At 39.2% G+C, this 13,875-nt stretch overlaps 1 protein-coding gene and 1 pseudogene across 1 annotated transcript; one reads left to right on the top strand and one right to left on the bottom strand.

Moving 5' to 3' along the window:
- Nucleotides 1–1,530: 1,530 nt before the first annotated feature.
- LOC112515660 lies at nucleotides 1,531–5,043 on the top strand (annotated as a pseudogene).
- A 37-nt stretch (nucleotides 5,044–5,080) lies between these two features.
- LOC112515674 (ABC transporter B family member 27-like) lies at nucleotides 5,081–13,647 on the bottom strand. Its single transcript, XM_025122582.1, has 17 exons — nucleotides 13,458–13,647; nucleotides 12,090–12,164; nucleotides 11,963–11,998; nucleotides 11,760–11,834; nucleotides 10,793–10,917; nucleotides 10,592–10,691; nucleotides 9,985–10,156; nucleotides 9,687–9,805; nucleotides 9,347–9,457; nucleotides 8,932–9,076; nucleotides 8,154–8,286; nucleotides 7,631–7,706; nucleotides 7,104–7,169; nucleotides 6,907–7,014; nucleotides 6,135–6,242; nucleotides 5,852–6,049; nucleotides 5,081–5,504 (listed from the first exon to the last, which is right to left on the bottom strand). The coding sequence occupies exons 1-17, from the start codon at nucleotides 13,536–13,538 to the stop codon at nucleotides 5,301–5,303; spliced, it is 1,932 nt and encodes a 643-aa protein (XP_024978350.1). The 5' UTR covers nucleotides 13,539–13,647; the 3' UTR covers nucleotides 5,081–5,300.
- Between the last annotated feature and the right edge of the window lie 228 nt (nucleotides 13,648–13,875).

Below are 13,875 nucleotides of genomic sequence, written 5' to 3'. Positions count from 1 at the left end.
TATCAATTAAAACATGTTTAAAAAATACATTTTTATTTTAACAAGTTACACCATTATAATCGTCTCGTTAATATTTTCGAAATGAGTCTAATATTGAATAGTTTTTGACTTAATTATATTATTATATATTATATATACTGTGAAAAAATATTTTTAATATTTACGATTTATATTTTTATAGTTATTTATTTATATATATATACTATATATTTTGGGGTTAGGCTGTCCAAATTGCACTGTATAATATGTTCTGACTTAATATGTTGGGTTTTTTTGAAATATATATATATATATATATATATACATGTATTAATTCAACCCTAATCTGAGTTTCTGGACAAGAAAGAGGGTAAACAGTTGAAATTTCATTCTAAAACCCATCTTTTTTGTCTTTTCATTGCTTATGATCTGTCAAATTTGTAGTTTTCTTTATTGGTTTTGAGTGTTTATCTTAAAACTCAAGTTTATTGGTTCTTTGCTCTAGATGTAAATCGAACACATTTGTGGAGTCGTTTAAATATGTTGGATTTTAAACTGTCATACAATTTTTTTCAGCGATAGTCTGTAATTGGAACCATAATTAACTCTTATTTATTCAAATTGTATTAATATGTAAAAAAATCAAGTGTAACATATATCATCATTAAATCTTATCTTACAAAACGAGTGAAACTTCAAAATCGTTAAAATTCATGGTTCCCGTCGCATTGCACGGGTACACAACTAGTGGATTAAAAAACTTAGATCAGAATCTTTATGATTCATTGTTTTCTGAGACAACAGGTTTTTATCGACTGTCTGTCGTCATCCTTAAATTTTTTTCAACAGCTTCTTGTAGCATTTTAAATGACCACAGATATTTGTATCGACTATTCGCTACCTCTCCAAACTTTCTTAACGACCCGAGGGCGATCTCACCTCTTAGTTTCGGATCAATTATTTCGTCGAGGGTCCCGTTTCGATAATAATGGTTTCCCCATTCCGCCAGATTTTATACTCGTTAAAAAGAGACAGAATTGGATAATTTTTGAAGCATTTTTTTTAAAAATATATAATATTTATATACAGCAAATAAAACAAATAAACTCACACACTCTCCGCAGCTTTATCGAGGTTTGAACTCTTGACCTCATAGGAAGCCAATAATCCAGATACCGCTAGACCAAAAATCTTTTAGTTTTCTGTAGCATTTTAGTGGCGATTTGTTTGAGAAGGTTTAATAGGACAAGTGAGGGATCGTGAATTATTCTATATAATCATTCCGACTTAATGATTAAGCCGTAAATAAACAATTCTATATATGATTGAACGAATAAAAACACTTATTCAGCTGATCGTACGGATGTATCTTGCAAACCTTCAAACGTGTAGTTTGTGGTTCGCATGTCTGTTTTTGCGATCAGTTGACCATTTGACCATATTCACTTATTCACATATCCTTCCAATAATTTGATCATCATCTTCATCAATGAATTTATATTCAATCTTTGTTCCATTCCATAATCGCAAAACATACACACACACACTAAAATGTGTCTTAATCCACTCTTCTGTGTGTTCATCCTTCATCTCGTTTTCAGTGTCGCCGGGAACTTACCGGCTCCGTACTTTCCAATTGACGACATTGCTGTTAACTGTGGATCGATTGGAAACTCATCAGCACTCGATGGTCGGGAATGGACCGGCGATATCGGAACCAGATTCGGTCTTTCGAGAAAGCAAGCCGGTAACTCGATGACCACAAAAGCGGTCCACACGTCTCTATCGGGTGATCCGGTTCCGTATTTGACAGCTAGAGCCTCACGTTCTCCGTTTTTCTACACGTTTAAACTCCATCCTGGCCCGAAATTCGTCCGGTTACACTTCAATCCCGCTTCTTACATTGGGTTCGAGACCGCTACTGATCTCTTCACGGTTCGAGTTGGACCATACAAGCTCCTACACGAGTTCAGTCCTTCGCTTGCGGCTCGAGCAGCAATTGTGATCTCGTTCTCGAAAGAGTTCTGCGTGAGCGTTGATGAGAGCCGGGAACTTACCGTAATGATTGCACCGTCTCGGACCAATGGCAACTCGTACGCTTTCGTGAACGGAATCGAAATCGTCTCCATGCCTTCCGACCTGTATCACACGCCAGAAGGCGAACCAGGAGCCAACGTCGTCGGACTGCACCGCCGGTACACGTTCTACATCGACAACACCACCGCCCTCGAGACGGTTCACTGGTTAAACATTGGTGGAAGTCCCGTTTCCCCGATCGAAGATACGGGTATGTTCCGGCGATGGTCGAAAGACTCCGATTACCTGTTGGAGAAAAACAAAAACTTTCAGGTATATCATGCTACAAATATGATCAAATATACTAACATACCAACATTCTCTGCACCTCTTAAGGTTTATCAAACATCAAGATCATCAAACAGCAAGAAATCGGCAAGATTTACATGGAAATTACCGGTCGATTTAGGATTCCGATACCTGATAAGGCTCCATTTCTGTCAACACGAACCCACCACGAGGTCTAAGATCAATCATAAAGAATTTGCAATCATCATTAACGATCAGGTAGCCGAGAGAAACGCCGAGGTTACCAAATGAGGTGGTGGATATGGGATTGCTGTCTATAAAGACTACATGACAACAATGAGAGGGGATAAAACCGATGGGAAATCGGATCTTTCGGTAGCCATAGTTTCGAAGAGCGGGTTGGTTGAAGGAAAATTGAACGGATTAGAGGTTTTCAAGCTGAGTAATCCTGACGATAGTCTTGCAGGTTCGAATTCTGCATTTCAATCACGTTCGTCGTCAATTTGGATGCCGAAGTTGCCGGCTTTCAGCAGCCTGAATGCAATTGCGACAAAATCGATCATGGTAATCACAGCATTGAACATTATTGTGTACATTCAGCGGTTTTGGGAAGAAAAGCTCGGGAAGAAAAACGTTCATTTACCATCATCATCTGACGAGCCATGTCGTCGGTTTTCGCTAGCAGACATAACCTCCGCAACCCGCAATTTTGACGAGGCGTTAGTGATTGGCATGGGCGGATTTGCGAAGGTGTATAAAGGTGTTATCGATGGCGGTACGAAAACGGTCGCTATAAAGCGAATGAGCTCGAGATCACATGAAGGTGATCTCGAGTTTTGGATGGAGATTCAAATGATTTGCAGGCTTCGTCACAATCATCTCGTTTCCCTCATTGGCTACAGCGATGACGGAAATGAAATGATCCTCGTTTACGAGTATATGCCGTGCGGGACCCTTGCCGAACATCTTTTTAAGCTCAGCTCAGACGACAGTAGCAACTTTGTGCCGCTCTCGTGGGACCAACGGCTCAAAATATGCATAGGAGCAGCCCGTGGACTGGACTACCTTCACACAGGTACTCGTCATGGAGTCATACACCGTGACGTGAAGACCTCCAACATTTTACTAGACGAGAACCTGGTCGGAAAGATTTCCGATTTCGGACTATCGAAAGTTGAGATCACGAAATCAACCCAATCTTTGCCGAAATCCTACGTCAGCACAAACATAAAGGGTACAGTCGGATACCTGGATCCCGACTACTTTTTATCCCGAAAGCTGTCGAGAAAATCCGACGTTTACGCCTTCGGTGTCGTGTTATTCGAAGTCCTATGCGGTAGACCAGCAGTCGATCCTGGGCTCGAGGAAGATCAACGCAGCCTCGCGATATGGGTACGTCAGAGCATCAAAGACAGTAAACTCGACCAGATTATCGACCCACATTTGAGAAACGAAATCTCGCCTCATTGCCTGAAGATATTCACAGAATTAGCGGAAAAATGCTTAGAAAATCGGCCGAAAAGAAGACCAACCATGGTTAACATAATCTCAGTTCTTGAATTTGCATTAGAACAGCAAGAAAGATCAGATTGGTTCATACCTGAAGATCCAGTTTTCTCTTCTTCACCAAGATCAGGAGAACAATATATAATCTCTCCAAAATCACCATTGAATGCCAGTAAAAGAAGCTTGAAACCAAAAAGATTGAAGAGTTGGAGATGGGATTTGCTTTGGAATGGAGTAAAACCCTCCAAAAATGACTCTTTTATCTCCGTAAGTAGCTCGAAAACACACGAAGATTCTTGCCTTCGATTCCTTCTGAGCGAGATTCAATCTGCCACAAATGATTTCCATGAAAACCTCATTGTGGGAACCGGCCATTTCAGCATTGTGTACAAAGGTTACATCAATTACGGAACTAAAGTGGTTGCCATTAAGCGGTTGAAGAAGAACACGACAGATAATTGGTCGGATTTCTGCAAAGAGATTGAGACGCTATCCCAGCTCCGGAATCCAAATTTAGTTTCGTTAATCGGATATTGCTACAAAAAATCCGAGATGATTCTTGTTTACGAATACATGATCAACGGCAGCCTACGGAATCGTCTTTACGGCAGCCAAATCACTGATCCGCTCACTTGGAACCAAAGGCTACAGATCTGCATCGATGCAGCACTTGGTTTGGCATTTCTTCAAACAGTTGGTGTGCAACCCATTCTTCACCTTAACATCAATCCAGGAAACATTCTACTGGATGAAAATTGGGTAGCAAAGATTTCCGATTATGGTCTCTCGAGGGATAATCCGCTATACGCTGTTTCCGATCATCTCACCACCGTTCTCGGCAATCACTTCGGGTATCTGGATCCCGAATATATTTTCGCAAATGGCACTAAACCAACAGAAAAATCCGATATCTATTCATTCGGTCTCGTGTTGCTAGAAGTATTATGCGACCGAAAACTCGAAGATCACAATCTTCAAAGAGATCAAGTGTTCTTAAAAAGCTGGGTAAAGAGTAATATTGCCAAAGGAACAGTTCTAAAGACAATTGATCCAAGTTTAAAGGGGAAAATAGCACCAGAATGCTTGAAAGAGTTCGTCAAGATCGCCGATCGTTGCTTGGCTGACCAGAAAACGGAAAGACCGTCGATGATTGAAGTCGTTAAAAGCCTTAAATTTGCAGCAAAACAGCAAGAAGCTGCCGAAGCTGCCGAAGCTGCAAAATCATACATCTGATCACTTATTCATTATGTACCAAATCATTCAGAATCTACCAAACACGCAGTTTCATTTCCAAAAACATGCAAGTTTTTTATCATGTCAATTACATAGACTATTTGGTCATGAACAATTAGTAGCCATTTCTATGAATCCCGCTTGCCTAAATCATCATAATTTCATAGTATACAAAACCCCTTCAACGCAAATGTTGTTTCTTGCTGCTTCTGAAACAATCGGTCCTCGGATCTTACCGTTGCCATGACGGTCAAAAACTACGATTCGTTTTTGGGAACTTGCAATTGTCGCCTTACGAGTGCAGTGTAAATTCCGTCCATGTTAAGAAGCTCATCGTGAGTTCCACTTTCGGCGATTTGCCCATCAGATATCACGGCTACAGTGTCGGCACTCTTGACGGTCGATAGTCTGTGTGCGATCACTAGAACGGTCCTTCCTTGCATTAACGAGTCCATTGCATCCTGTTCATACGACGCACACCAGAATCAACGTACATATGTTTGGCAAACTACATCAGAAGCTTGCTGATAAATCAGCTGTTAGTCGATAAACTAGTCATGTTTGGTAAAAACTAGCTGATAAGCCTGATGACAAAGCAAAATAACATTAAAGGACGTGTTGAAAAATTAATTGGAAAAATATAAGCGGCATTATTGGGAGAGAAAAAACCCTTGGAGTTAAATGAACCGCTACTTGAAGTAGCTTTTTAAAAAAGCTAGCTTATGGCCGACCAAACAGGTCTTTTTCAATAAGCTCAAAAAATAAGTTAGCTTATGGTTGTCAGCATTTGCGCTTGCGTTGGGTGCACCTGAACAAGATATTCGCTCTCGGCATCCAAAGCACTAGTGGCTTCATCCAACAGCAAAACTCTAGGATTCATCAAGAGTGCTCGAGCAATTGCTATCCGTTGTTTTTGACCTCCCGACAACCTCAATCCACGTTCGCCTACCACCGTTTGATATTTTTCTGGGAAAGACGACACAAAGTCGTGGGCATTTGCCATTTTCTGTTGAATCCCATTTCAATTAGTAGAGTTTCAAGACACCAACAATTTGAAAAACAAAGAACGGAAACGAAGCCTAGAAGCTTACGGCAACATTTTCGATGTCCGAGCTGCTGGCTTTGCCATCAAACCCGTATGCAATGTTATCTTCTATAGAACAGTTGAACAGAACGGGCTCTTGGCTCACTATACTCACCTTGAGTGCAGAATACACATAAACACACAAGTCAGTCTTCACAAATATATGAAAGGAAGCAATGAGAAAGAGAAGTAGTTGTACAACAAAATTGGCTTTATAGGACGTCAAATATGTCTAAGGCTACGTTTGGCAAACTGGCTGATAAGCCAGCTGATCGTTGATAAGCTAGCCAATAAGCTATAAAAAGATAACTTCGAAAGTGTCTTGTAAAAAGCAAATAGGACACTTTATCTCAAAATGTGTTCTGAAAAATTTGTTAGGATGCCCAAATACGTCCTAATATCCTATTGTAACACCTTAATATAGAAAGCACAATTGTTTGGTCCTATAAATTTAAGTCTTATAAAGCCGTCTATTAAGACATTTAGGACCTGCTTGTAGCAGCTTAATTGGATTCACAGCTTATTCGGTTAGACTGTTTGGTAGTGGCTTAATGATATAGAAAGTGGCTTCTTCAGTAAGCTTCTATACAGGAGAGCTTTATGCAGAAAGCCAAGTTTTTTCCAAATTAAAAAAATACGCACCTTCCATCTCAAACAAGCAACTTTATCCATACTGGACTTAATGAAAAACCAACCAAACAGCCTCTTAGACATTTTTTGAAGTCCTATAAAGCTGATTTTGTTGTAGTGTAACCTATCAAATATGCCAATTAGATTACCTTTCTGTGTAGAAACTCGTGTGATATTTCAGGTAACGGAACCCCGTTTAGCAAAACCTTTCCATTTAGCGGATCATAAAACCGTTCGATCAAATTTGCGATGGTGGTCTGATCAAAAACATGTACATGATGAAGATTTGGTGGCTCAAAGATCTTAAATACGTATCATAACACAAAAGCAGCGATCTTTATAATACCTTTCCGCCACCACTTGGACCGACCAGGGCTACTTTGGAACCAGGTCTCAGTTTTAACGTTATCCCCTGATCAGAAACAATTTTGTTAGAACACACAAACATATCATAATTCTTTCACCCGCCTTACTCTCCTCCTTCCAGTCCACTCCAGTCTCATCCGCATACCAAACACAGCCAAGAGCCGGCTGTGCATTCAGGGGTGGACCTACGAGAGCCCGAGCGGTGTCCCGTTCACCCACTCAACCCATGTTAGTAAGTAGGATTTTTTTGAGGTATGAAAGGTGCACCTTCTAAACTTTGTGGGGTGCTCAGGGATATTAGGAAATACAAGAAACATCAAAATTGATAAAATCCCTTGAAATGGTGGAATTTGGCTAAAAACACATCGGGTGACTTTGTGGGCCTGTGGTCCACTGTAAAGGTGCACCCGCTAGGCAAAAATCATGGGTCCGAAGTTGTGTGCATTGTGGTATGTTAAGATTTTGGCCAATCAGAGAAAGAAGGGGTGATTTTTCTAGATCTATTACCTTAAGTACCATATCGTTGGGCCGAGATGGGTAAGCAAACCATACGTCATCTAGCTCAACATCTCCATCCGGATTGCTATAATTAAAACCATAATCAAACATTAACTACGTATATGATTGGTTTAAGCAGAAGGCCAAAATAACAAGCAGAAAAATACTCCTTCCATCCCAAAATAAGTGTCTATATTACTATTTTAGTTTGTTCCAAAACAAGTATCCACTCTCAAAAAATGTCTTTTTTGTTAATTAAAAATGTAATGATTACACATTACTGAAACTATGTCTTTTTCATTGTGGACATTTAATTCGGGAAGGAGGGAGTAAAAAGATGAGTCAGCTCAACTGGCAAATAAAGTCTAGGCCTTGGGGCTCCTCCCCACAGGTCGCTAGTTGGAGTCTCCTCGGGGACACTGGAGATTTTCCTCGTTGTTATCTCAAGGCCCCATGGAATTAGTCAAGGTGTAGACAAACTGACCCGGACACCCACAATTATGATAAAAAGATAGAAAAAGGTGAGACGGACCCCACAGGGCATTGGTTCCCGGCTTTGGCCATGCTCGATACACGGTCTAGAAGCTGAAAAACTCTCCTACTTGCTCCTGCAGCTTTCATAGCAGTTGCATATAATCCCGATAATGAAGATATGGAAGAGCCAACTGCAAGTTTGAAGTTCAACTAGTGTAATGATCGGGGAACTTTACAATCTCAAAGCAGTAGATATATATAGGGGGCGGTTCAAATAAGAAGGCTAAATATCATGAGAAGGTAAGAAGGGTAAGTCACGGGTAGGTTCATATGTGAATGCATTGAAAAAATCCATTTGAAGATGCATACGTGAACCGATGTTACAGATTATTCATATGGGTTCACATATGCATCTTCAAAATTCAAATGAACTTTTTCGATGATTCACATATGAACCTTCCCTTCTTACTTTCTCACGATATTTAGCCTTCCTATTTGAACCTCCTATATATACACATACAGAGGGAGGTTTAGGAAAACCCCCCAAAAAATGAAAAACTGAGAACACCCCGGTAACCATTCATCTGGATGGTATGCACATGTGCATACAAGTAATTAAGGACAAATTGCGTACAAATTACTTGTATGCACATGTGCATACCGTCCAGATGAATGACAACCAGGGTGTTCTTCAATTGTTCATTTTTTTGCGGTTTTCCCTTGAACCTGAACCTATACATACATACAAATGCATCCTAAAGTATAAATCTTGATGATGGTTTGAAAGTTCAATCCCAATGTTGATCGTTCTTAGGAGTTGAAATTGAAAGTTGTACCAGTGAGGCTGTAGAGAATGAATGACGTAAGAGAACCAGCAGTCATCGAGCCAGTTATAGTCAAGTAAGCCCCGTATATCACCACCGTGATCACAGACAACGTTGAGGCTCCGCTCATACCACCAGAAAAAATACCAGTGATTTTCTGTCATATGAACAAGAAAGGTTCTCGGAGTTCAGAAAGCTTTTGTGCACATCTGAAAATAAAAAAATGAAATTATGCTTTAAGTGGAAAGTTCATATATGAACCGCAAATATTTTGAAAACCATAAGAACCAACTACTAATCATGCATTTTCATTCATTCATGATTATTCATAAATGTTCATGATATTCATCATAAATAGTTGGTTCTCATGGTTCTCAAAATATTAACGGTTCTCAAATGTACCTGCCACTATGCTTCAAACACTTACCGCTTGTCGGAGCCCAAGCTTTAGGGTCTCATCAACTTTTTCCGAGTAGGTTGAAATCGCATAAGATTCTTGTGCAAATGATCGCACCGTTCTAATGGCCCCAAAAGATTCCTACACATAATTTTTCATCGGCTTAGACCAAGACATTTTATGTGACAAATCAACCAAAACTCATATGAAGGCTAGGGGTTGGGGCTCTTCCCCATAGGTCGCCAGTTCGAGTCTTCTCTGTGGATTTTATTGGCTGGTATTTTCAGGGCCTCATGGGATTAGTCAAAGTGCTCGTAAACTAGCCCGGACACCCACGGTTACCAAAATGAGGTTGATAGAAGACACTAACCTCTGCAATTGAGGCAGCAACTGCGGCTGCAGCTTGTGTCGCATGTGAGAGTTCTCGAAGATACCTTCCAAAATAGCGTACGGCTACAGATATTAGCGGTACAACCACCAAAGCCAGCACTTCACAAAAATAAGATGTCAGCGGTAAATTACTCCAGGGTTTACTCTTTGGGGTAGAGGCCCGGTCTACATGCATTCCACCCCTCAGATCCTACTTTTGAGTGGGATATACCAAGTGTGTTTGGTTATCGATTACTCCCATTTACATCATTAGGTGAATGATATTAGAAACAACTTACATGTTAACTTCCAAGAAGATGAGAACATGAATCCAAGACCAATAAATGCCGTAGTCAAGTTTCGTAGTGCCTCCGAGAGATTAGTAGTTGCAGCATTCTTGATTATTTGGGTATCTTCGGATAATCTACTTAGTAGTTCCCCGGTTCGAGTAACATCATAAAAGGCTATTTCCTGCACCAATAGTTTTAGGAGAATATATGAAACCCCATTAGATTACTCTCCAAAAAAGCCCTTGAGGAGAGAATGAAGCTTCCAACGTATATTGAGGAGAGTAGGTTCAAGTCTAGCGGATGAGGGACTCCAACGCGCCCCCTCCAACAAACACTAGACGGGCACAAATTGTCCCAAGAGTGTCGAGTCCCTAGAGTGGTAGACCTCTGATACCATGAGAGAATATGTGGAACCTCATTAGATTACTCTCCAAAAGAGCCCTTGAGGAGAGAACGAAAGTCCAACACATATTTAGAAGAAATGGTCCAAGTCCACTTGATTAGGGACTACAACGAGTTGCATGTAATTTGTTGAATTGTCTTGAATCCAAACTCAAATTCCGAAAGATCTATTTTTTTCATAAAATAGATACGGAAATAAACAACACGTACTCACCTGATGCATAAGGTGGCTGAACAACTCCTTTCTCAAACGAGCAACAACCCTTTCACTAGCAGAAGAAAACAACCATGCCCGGATCGCTGTTGATAATGAACTAAGAGAAAAAGGTTATAATTATAGAAACGGTACTCTAGAGAGCAGTTTATTCGTTTTTGGCAGTAATTCATCGGGGATTTAGAGGGAAAATAAACACACCCAACAACCACCACCAACACAACGGCTAGTATAGTGTCCTTAACAGCATTCAGAGCTTCGGTTTGCTCTTCAGGAGTCCTTGTATCTCTTGACACAATGTCAATTATCTTCCCACCAAATGATGGCTGACCAACAAAACATCAAGATCATGCTTTACAATTCGCTAAAACCAAATTTATCGTTTTTAGGCCATGCTCGCCGATCATAAGCTAGCATACAAGATTATTGAAAATGCACCTTTTGGTAAGCCATAAGCTAGGTTTTTGAAAAGCCTAGTTTACTGCTGTTTTTTTCACTTTTTTCCAACCATGTCTCTTATATTTTCATTTTATGTCATTTTACATTGTCATTTAGCTTTTTGGCTAGTTTAGACCAAAAGTGACTAGTTTATCAGCCAACTTATCAGCTAACAGCTAGCTTATTAACTAATAGCTAATTTTTTGGTTAACTAGCTTATGAACCAATGGATCGTTTTTCAGCAAACAACTAACTCATCAGCCATCAGCTAGTTTACCAAACATAGCTAGCCTATTAACCGATAGCTACTTTTTCAGCTAACGGCTAGCTTATTAACCAATAGAGTTAATCCGGCAACAGCTACTTTACCAAACATAACTAACTTATTAACTGATAGCTAGTTAGTTAGCTAACTTATCAGCCAACAGCTAGTTTACCAAACATATGTGTAGCTTATTAACCGTTGGCTACTTTGTTAGCTAGCTTATCATCCAACAGCTAGTTTATCAAACATATCTAGCTTTTTAGCCGATAGCCAGTTTCTTAGCTAGGTTATCAACCAACAACTAGTTTATCAGCTAGTTTACTAGACATTTATAGCTTATTAATCGATAGCCAGTTGGTTTGATATCTAGCTTATTAACCGATAGCCGGTTTATTAGCTAGCTTATCAGCCGAACATAGCCTTAATCCTTTTTCAGATAACTGAACCAACTCAAAAGTGGCATACAATAAGCAGGCTGGAGGTTGAAGCTATCAACAATGCAATAGTAGCAACAATGAGTCTTCCTGCATCAGGCTTTGCCTACAATGTAAGTAGAAGAAAATGATTGTTAAAGCTTACAATTTGATTCCATGACATGGGTCCCGTGTGTGTGTGTGTGTATATATATATATATACATACTTGTCATCTTACACAATTGCGTACTTACCAAAAGTATAACCCTGGAAAACCCAACATTTGCTGCCTAAATTCACGAAAACGATAAGGTTTCTCAGCAAGATTTTCTTGAGGAAAATAAATAATTAAAAAATAGAAAACCGGAAACAAATGGTCACCTGTACTGCATCTCCGTGCTCGAGATCAGTTGCTGGATCATTTGATGGCCCGATATCATTACCATTTATCTTTTTCTACAACAAAGATATATGAAGCATTAAAAAAAGATCACAATCAAAATCGAAATCTATCGGTTTAAGAACAAATCCTTGTAATTTACATTAATAAACAAGATTATAGATGATCACAAACGAAATCCAAATCTACAAAAAGGAAAATGTGATCGGTTCAAGAACAAACTCCTTGTAATTTACACAGAATAACAAGATTAACTTAAATCCATTAGCAGAATGTGGCTCGATATCTGTTTTTAGATTACAGAAAATCAGATGCTTAACTAAAAACTCAAACACCAGTCACTAGAATATCCCATAATAGATACACAATATAATTACCATAATTTAGAAGGCCGTTCACTTCCAAGAAAATCAAATATATGAGAATATGTGAAACCCATTAGATTACTCTTGAAAAGAGTCGAGATTCCAACATAATATGGAGGAGAAATGGTCCAAGTCTTGCCAATATGGAGGGTAGATAGGCAAAGATTGTCCAAGAGTGTCAAGAGGGGCCTAGACAAGTACATATTGCCCCAAGAATGTCGAGTCCCTAGAGTCATAAACGTAGCTCTGATAATCTCCAAAAGAGCGGGTGTTCCAACATAATATGGAGCACAAATAGTCCAACTCTTGCCAACATGGAGGCTAGATGGGCACACATTATCCAAGAGTGTCGAGAGGGGACTAGACAAATACAGATTACCCCAAAGTGTCGAGTCCCATTAGTTATAGACCTGCTCTGATATCATGTAAAAAATATGTGAAACCCATTAGGATTTTAGGTCCAAGCGCCTGTTTATTAGCAGCTTAATGAGCTTAACAAGACTCACAGCTCAGCTTATTCTCTCAGCTATACATGACTATCTGGCAGTGGCTTAATGACATAGAAAGTGACTTATTCAGTAACTTTTTTCAAAACATGACTCTCCAAGCTCATTCCATCTATGAAAAAACCATCCTAAACAAAAAAAATTCTATCTATACAGACAGATTAATCCACATAAACTACGGACATAAAAAGGAAAACCAACCAAACAAACAAAACCAATTTTCCATGATGAACTACGAATTACTTCGTGGAACCAAAAGTGATAAAACTTCTTGTAATCTTTCAAGAACCACAAGAGCTTTTTGTTTAAGTGGTTGTTTTCTTCCATGATCAAATTAAACTCGAAGTTAATCCAACTCAAGAACAAACACTTAACAAACCCCATGATTTTAGGTTTAAATTCAGATACAAATTGGGGATACAGCAAGAAATGCAATTGAAAACAGACATTTTAAGAATCAAAAAGGGAATAATCTTACATCTCTGATTAGAGGAACTTTATCATCTCCAGACGACGTAATCGATCGACTTGTCCAATCCAAATGTTTCTTCTTCCCCATTTCACAAGATTTCAATAGACCCTGATAAACAAACACAGAGCTTGCAAGAAGCTGTTAATGGAGGTTTATCGGGAATAATTGATTTTGCTTGATCAAGAAGACATTGACAAACCCCAAAGTCGAATGTTCGTTTGGATTTTGACCCTTGATCAGAGTCACGTAAAACGAATATAATAAATGCATGTCGTTTTTTATTATTTGAAGAATTTTTCGCAAAATCCAACTTTGTATTTGCATTTATGGTCCCTATACTTTTGATTTCATACCAATCAAGCCCCTAAGATTAACCTCATTTGTCTAAAATTGTTAAAAATGAGGCATGCAATAAATATCAAGG

Source organism: Cynara cardunculus (assembly GCF_001531365.2).
Source record: "Cynara cardunculus var. scolymus isolate 2C chromosome LG 7, CcrdV1, whole genome shotgun sequence".
In the NCBI taxonomy this organism is placed as follows: Eukaryota; Viridiplantae; Streptophyta; class Magnoliopsida; order Asterales; family Asteraceae; genus Cynara; species Cynara cardunculus.
Note: the sequence above shows the minus strand (reverse complement) of the source record. Positions and strands in the feature narration are given on the sequence as shown.

Bases quoted from the DNA above. Each gene is read 5' to 3' on its own strand.
- LOC112515674 (XM_025122582.1), bottom strand. From the start codon at position 13,538: ATGGGGAAGAAGAAACATTTGGATTGGACAAGTCGATCGATTACGTCG. The intron at 10,692-10,792 runs GTGTGTTTATTT...TTTTTCTCTTAG, and splicing joins GTGTTGGTGGTGGTTGTTGG to TTCATTATCAACAGCGATCC. The intron at 5,505-5,851 runs GTGCACCCAACG...TCGTATGAACAG, and splicing joins AGAGCGAATATCTTGTTCAG to GATGCAATGGACTCGTTAAT.